This window comes from Phascolarctos cinereus, unplaced genomic scaffold, assembly GCF_003287225.1.
Source record: "Phascolarctos cinereus isolate Bilbo 61053 unplaced genomic scaffold, phaCin_HiC Scaffold_4;HRSCAF=312, whole genome shotgun sequence".
Classification (NCBI taxonomy): domain Eukaryota; kingdom Metazoa; phylum Chordata; class Mammalia; order Diprotodontia; family Phascolarctidae; genus Phascolarctos; species Phascolarctos cinereus.
This window is the reverse complement of record NW_027555847.1, coordinates 478,673,496-478,687,514: the sequence shown is the minus strand read 5'-3', so window position 1 is coordinate 478,687,514 and position 14,019 is coordinate 478,673,496. Positions and strand designations below refer to the sequence as shown.

General features: G+C 37.8%; 2 protein-coding genes across 3 annotated transcripts in view; both read left to right on the top strand.

Moving 5' to 3' along the window:
• Positions 1 to 14,019, top strand: part of RP1 (RP1 axonemal microtubule associated) — a 655,430-nt gene that overhangs the window by 71,545 nt on the left and 569,866 nt on the right. For both annotated transcript variants that reach the window (XM_021005939.2, XM_078153415.1), the window contains exons 4-5: positions 81 to 734; positions 1,997 to 2,168. In XM_021005939.2, the coding sequence (XP_020861598.1) occupies positions 81 to 734; positions 1,997 to 2,168 (826 nt within the window). The remainder of the gene's footprint in view (positions 1 to 80; positions 735 to 1,996; positions 2,169 to 14,019) is intronic.
• Positions 5,591 to 11,142, top strand: LOC144457193 (oxygen-regulated protein 1-like). The gene is given in 3 exon segments (XM_078154526.1): positions 5,591 to 10,983; positions 10,985 to 11,033; positions 11,035 to 11,142. Coding segments are annotated over 3 exon segments (5,550 nt in total).

Sequence of the window (14,019 nt, the reverse complement as noted above, 5' to 3'; positions counted from 1 at the left end):
TCTTGTTATTGCTATTATTACTATTACTACAGGGTTTATTATTATTTGCTTGAATTTTCCTTTTTTGCCCTTGTCTCTAGATTCCAGTCAAAATGACTGAAACTCCTTCCACTAACTTTTCGATGATTCATGCAGCTTCTTCTGAAGGCCAAGCTTCTTATCCTCGACACTTCAATGTCACTCAGCCAGTTGTGGCCAAAAGAATTAGTTTTTATAAGAGTGGAGACCCTCAGTTCAGTGGGATCCAGATGGTTGTCAACCCTCGCTCTTTCAAGACTTTTGATGCCTTGCTTGACAACTTGTCTAGGAAGGTCCCATTGCCCTTTGGAGTCAGGAATATCAGCACCCCACGGGGCATCCATAGCATCACCAAGCTGGAGGACCTAGAGGATGGCAGGTCATACATCTGTTCCCACAGGAAGAAAATACAACCCATTGACCTGGAGAAGGCTCGGCAGAAACCCCTGCCCTGGCAGAGCACCAGACCTCTCAGTGCTCGGCGCCAAGCTGCGCAGCTGGCCAGGGCGAAGGAGTTTGGCCTGTCTCGGCGAGAGCTTCCTGTGGTGCTTCAGACCCCCAGAAAGCTCTTAGTTTTCAAAAATGGTGATCCAAGGACTAGGCACATTACAATTTTGAGTAGGAAGATCACCCAGAACTTTGAGGCCTTTCTGGAACATCTGACTGAGCTCATGCAATACCCAGTTGTGAAGCTGTATACTACAGATGGAAGAAAGGTAAGAAGGGACATCTGAGAGAAAGCCACCCCTACTTAGTGATATTGTCACCAACCACTGGAATGAAGTTTACTCTTTTGGTTTCAGGAATGCTTGATCAATAAATTATTTAAGGAATTTCCAGACATTCATCAGGCTCTTACTATATGTTAAGTGCTATGCTTGGCCATAGGTATGCAAAGAAAAAAAAATCATTCCTGCCCTCAAGGAGAACACATTTAATCAGAGGAACCATAATGATAATATTAAAACTAAAATGGCTGCTGTTTAAGGTTTGTCCTGTAAGCAGGCATAACAATGAATGGGACTAGAAGTTATATTTAATTTGGGTGCTTAGGGTGCGGGGGAGAGGGCGGTATCTTTGGCTTCTTTATGCGTCCACAAGGAAAAAGTGTGTATGGCTATCTTCTTTGCTGACTTTAGTGTATAACTAGAGGAGTACTTTATATTACAGGCAGTTCATTCTCTAGCTCAGAGTAAGGTGTAAAACTGGCAACACCTTGAATACTTCTTGTGGGTTGAGGTTGAGGAATGCAGAGGACAGATGTGTCATCCCATATGTTGTTATATCTCCCTAGCTATACCATAGGATCTTCAATGAGATTGGACTTGCCATTTATTTCTTTCATATTTGCATAATGAGAAATAGCATGTGTGGTTCATAGAGGACCTGCCCTGGAGTTAGAAAGGCCTGGGGTTCAAGTTCTTTCTCTGGCATTCTAGCTGTTCAACATGGACACATCACTTAATCCTGGTTCAGACAGCTCTTCAAGCTTAAAGCTACAGAAGAATTGATGGATAATAAGAATTTCCAATGTAGGAGTTTTGTGTGCAGATGAATTCATAGGTCCAGAGGGGGAAAAAGTGTTTAAAGCACATAGAACTTTCATGTACTACCCTAGGAGTTCAATAAATTTTTGTTTGTTTCTGATGAGCCTAGGAGATTTATTGAGCCCATTGAGGCAATAATAATAATAACAACTATATATTGTAAAATATATAAAACATATAATATATAAATAATACAACATATAAAATATAATATATACAATATATACACATATAAAATATATTATATATACATATATTTATTTAGGTTTACCATCTCCTTTACATACATGATCTCATCTGAGATTTGGGTTAGAATTGAAAATGACCATGTGGAAGGAATAAAATCTTTATTACGTGTGGCATTTGTGGCCATACTTTCCAAAATGCATATTGTTGCCTGTTGCTGATGTGACTTTTTCTCTTTCTTTGAGGTGCCCAGCCTACAGGCAGTTATACTGAGCTCTGGAGCTGTGGTGGCTGCAGGAAGAGAACCATTTAAGCCAGGAAATTATGACCTTCTGAAGTACCTGCTTCCTGATCAATTACCAAGGACCTCCAAACGCATTTACCCAAAAGGACAAACTAAACCAGAAGGCAGAAGAAGTAAGTCACTTAGAAAATAGAACTTCTATTCTTACTCATAAAGTTTTTGACAGCAAGAGAAAATATATGTTGAAATGGACCAATTTCCTGTTTTATAGGAAAAAAAAAAGAGAAATGAAAACTGAAAGGTGTTTCTCATTCTGATCTGGATTTGGTTATCCCATATATCTTAATGTTTTTCGTCTTATTTTTTGATCATGAAAAAAGGTACCTGCCTGAAACACTGTCACATCCCCTCCTTTCTACAACCTGTGCCAAGCTGAATAAACCAAACAGGTTGTGCGATGTCTTGCTTCAAGTGGAAGGGAAATGTCATGGTTTCCACCTGGTTGAATTCTGCAGTGATATTACAGCTTAGCACCAAAATTATCTAGTGACATTCAGTTTGGCTCAGCAAATGAGCAGAATTGCCATAATTCATCAGAGCCTTAATTCCATTCTTCCCAACTTTTTGCAGTCATTCCTGAATCAATCCAGGACTTTTAAATCCACCTTTCATTAGTTTAGAGAAAAAATTCAAAGTGTTCAGTCTAGAGAACCAAAAACCTTGGGCTGCTGATTCTGAAGAAAATGCTGTAAGCTATGATGGGTACTCTGTACAAATAGACATACATACACATATACATATGTACATACACACTTACACACATACATATATGATGGAGCCAGCTTGAACTGGTTCATAAGACCCAATTAGTAAAATTTCACTGTGATCATTTAAACTTCAGAAGTCTTTAAATGCTATAAATGATTGTTTTGGTGATTGTCTAGATTTAAGAAAATTATGGGGAAAATGTTAATAACAAAGATTAAACTTAAAAGTATATCTTGTGTATATTTTTCTTCCTGGATAAATAGTTGTTAAGCATTTTCCATCATAATAATGGTTCTATGGCACTTAGTGTTATAGAGAAAACTTCAGATAAATGATAGTTATTGTCACTTGCATCTTTTTATTTTCAACCCCTTTGGCCTTCTGAATACCATATGTTTTGATAGAGGTAGGTAGTGAGTGCTTCACTCATTCTTAAGGAATTAATACTTGATTTGTCAGCCACAAAACTCTACTGTAACATATATACCAATTTTTATATATGGTCAGAATAATACAATTTGATAGAAATGTGTTTCCTATATTTTTGGTAGTTGCATCTCAATATTTTTAACTGAGGTAGCAGAAAAAAAATTCTCTTATAAAGTCATCTTTGAAAAAGGAAAACTACTTTTGTAGAATGTGTTTTATGAATATAGCTTATTAACGATAGAAGGATTATAGGACTATAGACAACCCCTTCATTTTATAATGAGGCAAGTAAGGCCCAAGGTGTTAAGTGACTTACATGAGGTCATTTAGATAATAGTGATGGAGCAACTTAGGTGCTCAGACCCAATACTTAGCACAGGGCCTCACACATGATGGGTGCTTAATGAATGCCTGTTGACTTGACTTATCTCCAAATCCAGTGTTCTTTCCCCTCTACCAATCTGTCTCTATTAATGATAAAAAAATGAGGTCATACATATAAAGCAGTGTTGAAGATCTTTGGAAGAAATGAAGTCTTTAAATCTATAGTATTATGTATCTTCACCTGGTCCCATAAAAATGATTGAAATAATGATTGAATTGAACAAATTTAATTTAAAAATTGGCGTTTACAAATCTAAAGGAGGTATATGGATTCAAAGACAGCATTGCAATGTTTCACTTGCCACTGAAATGAGGTTGGAGTGGAGTGCGTCATTGAGTGCAGTCTCTTTTTACAAAAAATGCTTTCAAAGGAAAGAAAATAAATCCTGGGTCTCTTTTTCTTTCCATGATGCCACTGTTTGTAGTAATTTTTGCCTATGCTTGTAATAAAAAGGACCTGAGGCTGAGTTCCTCCACTCTGAGGGATGATGCTCAAGTTAAGGCCAGGTTATGGCTACCAGTGTACCACTGCAATATCACCAAAAGCATCTACTGCTACTCTCTAATGACAATAAAAAGACCAGAGGATATTTGGAGATGATGAGAATTGAAGAGTCATTTGCCAATGAAAACAATAATAGGACCAAATAAATGTGCCCTGGATCCCAGCTTTGCTCCTGGCTCTGATGGAGGTGTTTGTGCTATCTTAGATCAGTCAGAGAGTGTGCCTTTTGGTAGGTAATCACTGAATCTAAAGGATTCCATGCAGTTTGTTTCAAGGGAATTAATTTTCAATGGAGTTACTCTTAAAGCTGTTAATTGAAATGAATATCAAAGTGATTATTAAAGCAGGTACAAAAATAAGAGAAAATCCAGAGGAATTCAAATGAGGCTTATTTACCTAATGGCAGTGTACAAAACTTAAAAATAAATTTTAAAAAATAAAGTTGATTGACTTGAAGAGGGCAGATGCTAAGATGGTGATAGTGATGACAATAGGAATAGCAACTGGTCTTGTGATTTCATGGGTATAGGAAATTCCCAGATAAAAAAGCTTCCTTATCAATGCAACTCAACACCTTTTCCATAACCCACAGTTTTAGAGGTTAAATGACTTGCCCAAGGTTGCATAGCTTGTGTGTGCCAGATGTGGAACTTGAACCCTGGTGTTCCTGGATTTGTGGGCAGCTATGGCACAATGAAATGGAAGACTATTTACAAAAAATATAAGTTGCCTAGATTACATTTGGTTGTATTCTGAGTATTCATGAGTCATTCACATTATTTGCTAATTTTTATAGTTGTATTATATAGAAATTCAGATTATTTTTTTCTTCCAAAGTAATTGTTACTCTGTGATGCATAACTCACTGTTGCCACACTTTTGTTGCCTTTATTCATGACAAGGATTCTCCATATGAGAAATATATCTTTTACACAGCCAAGTTAATAAGAAAAGTTGAGAAAGAGAGAGAGAGAGAGAGAGAGAGAGAGAGAGAGAGAGAGAGAGCGAGAGCGAGAGAGCAAGTGCATAGATGGCAGAATAATTGCTGACCTGCTTTGGTAGAGGGAGTTTCCTCATTGCAAATTTTCTGTTCTAATGAAATCACAGGTTTGGTCCAAGCAATAGTAACAACATTGCGTATTTTAAATGGGAGGGCTCAAAGTGTCCAATGGATAATGACTTTTGGGGGGAACAATTTTCAAATGTGAGAGCAATATGGAAACCTTATCTAGGGTATACAAGTACACTGTTCTGGTTTATATGGGACCCTTCTAAAATGAGCTGTGTTGAGATCATAGAAATGATAATTGAAAATTTATGTTTTACCCATCACCTGATTTTATTTGACTTATTTTATTATATTCTCCTATACTAATTGGTTTGCTTTTCTGTTTTTTTTCCTACCTTTTTCCTTTGCTGCTTTTCTCCACTTGGCTCCTTTGTCTTCTTCACCTTTGCACCACATTGTGATTTTGGGTGACATTTACTTTTGAACTCTTGAAAGTGATTATGTGCAGGCCTTCAAGCCCAAGGTCTCAGATTTACTCCCTTTCTTCTGACAAAATTTATAGTAACGATGACAATTCAGACTGCTCTCTTGCCCCTGACAATTACTTGGGCTTGGAAAAAAATGATTCTCAGGCTTGTGAGGACATATCAATAGTGCCTTCTGAAGATGACATTGAGAAATCAATTCTTGTTAATCAAGATGGCACTATGACAGTTGAGATGAAAGTTCGATTCAAGATAAAAGAGGAAGAGACTATAAAATGGACAACCACTGTCAGTAGAGTTGGTCTTCTTAATGATGACAAAAAGAGTGAGACATGTGGTTTTCCAGTCAGGACAGATCAGTCACCTGCTATAGAAAGTTCCACCTGTACCAAATCTACAGATGTCCCATGCTTGGAAAAATGTGAAAATGAAAAGGACAACTTGGCAAAAGAAACAAGCTCTCAAGTAACGGGTTGTGACATTTATAATGGTGCTGTTTGGGAGAAAACTCCTGTGAACACAGATGTTAGTGAGATGCCTCAGAATCAGGTCAAGCATCGTTTTCATCGGCCCCCAACACCTGGTCCGAGGAGAGTGCGGCCACCAACACCTGGTCCCAGAAGAGTGCGGCAAAAGAAGTCTCGAGTAGAAAGCATTACTTTGGTGTCTGAAACAGAAGTTGAAGAAAAGATGATCGGGCAATTTTCCTATAGTGAAGAAAGAGAAGATGGGGAAAGCAAATCTGAGTATCACATGTTCACACATTCTAGCAGTAAAATGTCATCAGTGACTAACAAACCAAAGCTTGCTGAGTTCAATAGTGAGAATCTACCCCAGGCTTCTCTCGAAAGCAAAACTGAAGACAGGCTGCTTTTGTCTAGCCCCCAAAGTGGTGGCCTCATAGAAATTTCAAGTCAAAAGACTTTGGAGGTGACACAAAATGATGATTTGTCACCAATTGTCCAGGATAAATCAGTTATGGAAGAAGGTATAGTTTCTATGAAGAATGTTATACCTTATGATACAATAAATGACAGGATTAGACCTTTTCCAGCAGACATTACCCACTTTTGTGTCAGTGGGTCTGCAACTGAATTGTCCCATGGTGAAACTGCTTCTGAGGTCCCCACCTCAGTGGGTCCCTCTACTGTAACCACTAATATTGATAGACTAGTGAGTGAGTTTGCTCAGTGTGGGTTAACAAGCACCCCTACCAGTGAAAGGCTGATTTTACCTTCTGGACCCAGAAAGAAACAGGGGAAAAAGTCTCACTTGCAAGAGGTAAATTCAGAACAGAGTCAGCACAACAGGGAGAATGCAACTAAAGGAAGCCTTGATAAGAATGAGAAGGGGGACATCAACAGTGAAACAATCCAGGAAGCCATGTCACAGAGCTCACACTGTACAGAAAGAACAGTGGTACTTCGGATTGGAAGCAAGAAAGCAGCCAATAGGACTGTCTATGCAAATGGTGTGTCTTCTAAAAGCAATCTAGACCTCACGATTTCTAAGACACACCCATCAACTCAATCCCCTGCTGCTAGAAGAATCAAGGATAATGGATTTTTCTCAGGCAAAGCAAAACACAAAGCAGTTAAAAAAATGAGCTTTCCAGGATCTACAAAAAAGGAAAGTAGTCTGGAGAAAAGAGATTTCCCCCAGAATGACATTAAATATTGCAAAAATACTTTTGGTATTGAAGATGCATGTCACGTACTTAAAATCAGGAACCAAGTCCCCAAGCCTTTCTATGTACGGAAATCTGTGGCAGCAGGGTACATGATAGGAACTGAAAAGAAGAGTACTTTTTCAAAAGTGAATAATTTAAACACATTTCTAAAAAATCAGAAAAAGCAAAAACTGGGTAAATTGAAGTCAGACACTATTGAAAACAAACAGCATTCCAGAACCTGGGATCATTCACTCACTTCTCAGAAAAAAATTGATTTTCCAGATGATATTGCTCATCATTCTGTTCAGAATTATATACAGACCTGGCTGCAAAATGTATTTCCACCTCCTGCTTTACCATCTGAGAAATTAGCCCCACTAAATAAAAAAGAAGGGGACATTGGAAATTATACTGATAATCATTTTCCTAATCTTATCCAACCTGTTTCTGGGAAGGAAAGTGAAACTATTATAGGAAACAAGGCACAGACAACTATGAATCCACCCCTGGAGAAATATAATTTTGATGAAGTGGCAACTAGATCTCCCATTAACCAGAACACTGTTGAAGAACTTGCCAAAGAGGTCTACGAAAGACAGATTGGATCTCTGACTGACGCTTCTTTGGAAGAACAGGTCACACCGTCAGTCTTCCTTGAGTATGATCCCAAGATCCAAGCAGCTAAAGAAGAGACTCAAGGTTCCACCAAAAATTGTGAGTTAGGCCTTGATCCTCAGGGGAAAAAGCCAGATTTTAGAAGACAAAGTGTGGAGGCAGCAGTTCAAGTTAGTGCTGGAGATAGTAGTGTGATTATGACCAACTTGCCGAAGGACCTTCTGTCTGGCCTGTTGTTTCACCAGATCCAAGCATTTGTCCTAAGCCTTCAAAAAAGTCAAAATGGAACTGCTAAAATACCATGCCCACTTTCAGATTTTTCTTCTCTTTCTTCTCCCTTATGTAGTGCATCCACTAACCTCCTTTTAGCCTGGCTAATGTTACTAAACCTGAAGGGAAGTTTGGAGACCATCTGCCAAGATGATGACTTCAATATGACCTCTAAATCTTCAGAGATATTTACCTTGTTGGAGTTTTTAAAGCATATTGCCATTGTAGAAAAAGCTGATGATTTGAAAACTGCTGTTTCACATTTAAAGGATTCAGCCACAACTTGCTTAGGACTCATTGGGAAAGAACAAGTTCCCATGGATGTCTCTGAAAATTCATCTACAGATGAAATTCAAAATGTTACAAAGCACAGTGGAAATGAAAAGGCCAAGGAAGAAGCCACCATTTCCCATAAGGCCTGTGCTCTCAGTGATGCCTTTTCTCCCACTGAGGATTTTATTTTGGATCGGACTTGCTCTTTGGATGAGCCCTGCTTTCTGGAAGAAGCCTTTTCTCATAATGAAGGTGAGGAAGAAAGTGAGACCTGCACTTTTGTGTTGCCTTGCCCACTTGAAGAAGCCCATGTTACAAGTATGACTTGCATTCCAAATGACATTTTAAAATCTGAGGAAAAAACTGACAACTTGGAATTGATTGAAGAATTAGAAAGGTTAGATAGGTTACAAGAGGATCTTATTATGTCAGAGGAGCTAAATGACTTGAGTATTCATGAATTAGTTCCATTGCAAAATGAGAATATGGGGAATTCAAATAATTGCAGTCCTTTCCCAAATGAAGAAATAATGGAGCTTAGTGAAAAGCAAGAAGAGATTCCTCTGGCAGAATTTCAAAATGGTTTGCTAAATGAATCTCTGGATAAAAATACAGATATGTCATTTGATAAGGAAGACTCAAGGACTTCTGAGGAACCAGGCTCAACAACTAACAGCATGACTTCAGGGGAAAGAAATATTTCAGAACTAGAATCCTTTGAAGAGATTGAAAATCAGGACAAGACTAACTTTAATGTACAGGAAAATGTAGGAGGGCAAGCTAACCTGGGAACAAGAGAGAAGACAAAAACAAATGAAAATCTAGAATTAACTGCTTTGTCTGATGGAGGCGTTGTGGAAGAAGAAAAAAGGAATGATGAATCTTATAAGAAGAGACTGAATAAACCACCATCTTTAGTTTTTTGTTATGATTCTAAGCAAAGTCCAGAAAAGGACACCCACGAAGGAGAAACTAATGTGCAACTAAAAATGAAAGTGAACAATAGAAATCATTCAAATCCTTCTCTTGGTTCTAGAAAATGTTTAAAAAGTCCAGTAACTTCTGATTGGTCAGACTATAGGCCAGATACTGAGAGTGAGCCTACATATAAAACATCCAGTGACCTGACAAATGAAAGTGGGGATGAAATAGTTCAGGAGAGAGAATATAATACTGGGTTTGTAAAAAGAACCATTGAAAGGCTTTATGGTAAAGAAGCTATTAAGCCTTGTCTCCTTACTGGGCCTACAAATGGCTCTCAAGCATTTCAAGCCAGTTCTTTAGAATCTATCCAGAGAGCTCAGAAAGCAAGTCCTTGCCAGACATTTAGTTCTCCTCAGCAAATGTCACATCATTCACCCACATTACAAAGCTCTTGGGAGGAAGAAATGCATGGCAGTATTACCTGTGCTGAAGATTCTTCTTTCACACCATCTATTAATGGAGTGAAAGTCAGCCATCATGGACAAGATGGCATAGGACATTGCATGGAACAATATAATCATGCCAAGCCTGTTAGGGGTACAGATAAGGGTGTCCTCATTGACAAAGGCAAGTGGCTTTTAAAAGAAAACCATTTATTAAGGTTATCCTCCCTTGATAACACTGGTATGTATGGCAATGCAGAGACCACATCAGCAGATACACTACTTGATAACAATAGTGATGAGATTCCATATTCACATTTTGGAAATTTGGACCAAGGGCCAGCCCTGGCTGACATATCTTCTTCAGAACTTGAAGAAATGGCTCAACCCCTTGAACCTAGGTGTAACTATTTTAATATGCCTCATTGTAGTGATTCAGACCCTTTTCATGATTATTCATTAGGGATTCAGAATAAAACTGTCAACACTGATGGTATACCAAGTCTTCATGAAAAAATGAAGGATAATCAGCAACCAGGCAAGGTATGTACAGCTCTCGCCTGTGTATATACCATGCCTGGGAACAAGGTACATCCTGTGGGACATCCTGTAACTGATGGACCTATTAAAAGCCAACCATCACCTGCCAATAATAGGAACAATGCAATTCTTCAGGAGGGTGATTCTTTGGATAAGCTCTATGCTGTTTGTGGTCAGCATTGTCCAATACTAACTGCTGTCATCCAACCAATGAATGAAAATGACCGGGGATTTGTATACCGGAAAGCATCTGACATTGAGAATTTTGGGGGCTTCCATTTATGGACTTCAACACTACCCCATTTACTATGGTCAGACAGCAATTCTTTCAGAGATGAGAACAATAATGTGAACATGAAAAAGACCTTTATGGATAACACCAGCAGCAATACATTTGCTAGATTTTATTTGAATTCTACACTTGATTTGATTAAAAGAAGGGGTTTTGGAATATTCAACTCCTCAGCCACAGAGGATGAAAACTATCTAAAGGAATGTGAAACATATTCAAGAAAAGGGTTTTATGTATGTTTCCTGCAAACACAGTTGTTTGTGATGAATAATATGAATTTAAATAAACAAGGCTCCAGCAATCAGGGCGATGAAATCTCAATAGCAATTGATGAGAATAACAACTTATTAAATAACAGATGCCAAAGCTCAAGAGCACAAGAACCAAATGGTTAGGAAGAATATCCACTGAACTTCCTTTTTTGAGATATTTGGGAGGAAGCTGCCAATTGGCTCTTGTTCAAGGTGGTGAGACTTCTTTCAATGTTATGAAAAGAAAGATTTCTGAAAAATTGGTTGGATTAAAATGCTTTCATTAGTGAAGAAGAAAAGGTGCTAAATTTAACTGACCTTGAAAGTAGCAGTAAAAAAAAAATCTAAATAATTCCATTGTTACCATGGCTCTTTCATGGCCTGGAACACCCTATCTCCTTCTCCTTTGCATTCTAAGCTCTTCATTTTCTTCTGCATGAGAAAACCTTTTATGGACAAGCCCACTTGGAAGACTGGTCTTTAATCCTTAATTATACAAGGACTCATGTAATCCATTTCTTGTTACTTTCATTTGTGAATGTTATTTTGTTTTGTTTTTGTGTTATTTCAGGTGTAAATGTTATCACCCCCCCTCCATGAGACTTATAAGCACCTCAAGGCCAGAGAATTGGATCTTTTTTCCTTTTATTTCCCTCATCCCTGGAACCTTGTATAGAACTCTGAAGCACCCAATAAAAGCAGTTTGAATGAAGCTTGAGTCTCACTTTATTAGGAAGGTAGTGTGAGCTTCCTAATCTCCCCTCACTTACACCTCAAAACCTTATCCATGGTTCCTTCTACCTGAGGATGAGTTGATTTTTCTTTTGTCAAATGCCTTTAATTAACGACTTCAAATTTTCATTTGATTCCACCCCCTTCCACCTTTTATGGTACCTTACTTTCTCCCCTTTAGCTTTAAAATTATATATTTTATTTTTTCATTCAGCAAAAAAATTTATTTTTCTTCCCATCCACACTCTGCCACCCAATTTAGAATAAAAGAAAAACAAAACTCTTGTTACAAACATATAGTGAAGCAAAACAAATTTCCATATTGCCCGTGACCAAAAATACACATGTCTGATTCCATGGTCTGGGTCCTTTACCTTTCCATCAGGAGGTGAGTAGCGTGTTTCATCATCAATCCTGATTGGTCATCATGTTGATCAGAGTTCCTAATTCCTTTTTTTGTCTTTTACAATATCGTTGTTAATGTATATGTTGTATTGCTCTCTATTTCTGTTCATTTCACTCTGCATCAATTCACATAGCTCTTTCTAGGTTTCTCTGAAGCCATCTCTTTCATTTAAAGCATAATAATAAATGGTCGCATCTATAAACTTGTTCATCCGTCCCCCAAATTATGGGCACTTTCTTTGGTTCCATTTTCTTTGCCCCCTCAAAAAAGTGCTATGAACATTTTTGTACATTTTTAGTTTGTTTTTCTTAGAACTAATCCCTTCCTCAATCCACCTTTTTAATTCCTGCTCTCTTTTTCTCTTATTTTCTTTCTATTTTCTTGTTGAGTGAAATGTATTTCTGTACCTAACTCTGTGTGTATATATTTGTGTATTCTTCCTTCCTTTAACTAGTTCATAAGAGAGTAAGTTTCAAGTTTTAGCTGCTTTCCACCTACATCCTCCTCCTTGTTTGTATAGACGTCTACTTGTGCACCTTGATTATGTGAGATAATTTTCCATAATTCTATAATTGTCAAATGTATTCCTCTTCCCCGCTCTTTCCATTCTTCTTTTAAGATCAAGCCATGACAGAACCACTCCCAGGCCTTATCTAATTAGACTCCCTCTATGACCCCTAATGATGATAGGGCTCAGAGAGGACACACGTTTCTTCTCCTCACCCTTGAAAATGAGCAGTTTATGCTCTCCATTTCCTCACCACTCACTCTCCCCTCAGGCCCTTCTGTCTAGTTTCTATTCCCACCCAACCACTGTAACTGCTGTCCCCTATGATTACCAATGATCCTTTATTTTTGAAACAGTATTTCTTCCCTCAATCTTAAATCTCTTTGACCCTGCAGCCTGATATTTAAAAGCTTCCAAAATCTAGTTCCAGCTTATTTTTAAAGCTTTGTTTTTCACCATATCCCTTCACACCCTCAACATTTCAGCCACTTTTTTTTCTTCTGTTTTCCAATCCCATCTTACGCTTTCCCCCTTCTAGTCATTGTTGCAGGCTACCCCCCATACGTGAAACACACTCTTTCACATCTCTTCCTTTTGAAACTCTTTCCTTTCTTCAGGTCTTGTTCAGGTATAATCTTCCCCCATGAAGCCTTCCCTGATTTTCTTACTTCCCAGCTAAAAGAACTCTACTTCAAATTTCTTACAGATTTTTTTTTTATTCTTCATATTGCTTTCTATGCTGTATGATACTTATATTTGTACAAATTTTATTCCCTTATTCAATTTTAAGTTCCTCAAGGTTTAGGAGTGTGTCACTTTTCATTTTCATATTTAAAGCAACAAGCATTTATTAAGCACCTACTATGTGCCAGGTACTGTACTAATCACTATATTCCTAGCATCTAACACAATACCTTACACATAGTAGATACTTTACAAATATTTTAGAACTATGTAAAGTTGAATGGTGCCTACAATTAGAAAACTTAAAGCACTTAAGAAAACTAGCCAAGAATGTTATTTTATTAATGGTTGGTTGAAAGAAATCATTGTAAAGGTTCTCCCGTTACCTTCCAGTTTCTCTTATTGAACATGGTTAGCTTGATTCTCTCAGAACATGAAACTCATATTCCTGGAGGTCATCACACAGAATGGTAAGAGTTGTTTTTTCCCCAACACAAAGGCAGAAAAATTGAATCCACTAAATTATTTCTCGGTGACCCTGCTTATGAACCCTAGTTATTTAAATTACTACTAAAATGTTGAGCAATAGAGGGGGGAAAGGAAAAAAAAACCACAACGGAATGGAAAATTAACCTATGGGGAAAAAAATTTAAGGGGATGGTGTTGTTTACCTTGAAAACAGGAAGACAGAAGGATGCTTTAATAACTGTCTTCAGATATAAAGGGTCACGAGTAGCATGTTGACCAGGTTCCCATTCGATTTAGGATTTATTTAGTATATGTGCATCAAGAGGATGTGTAGGACAAAATGGAATCACCATGTTAGCACCAAAG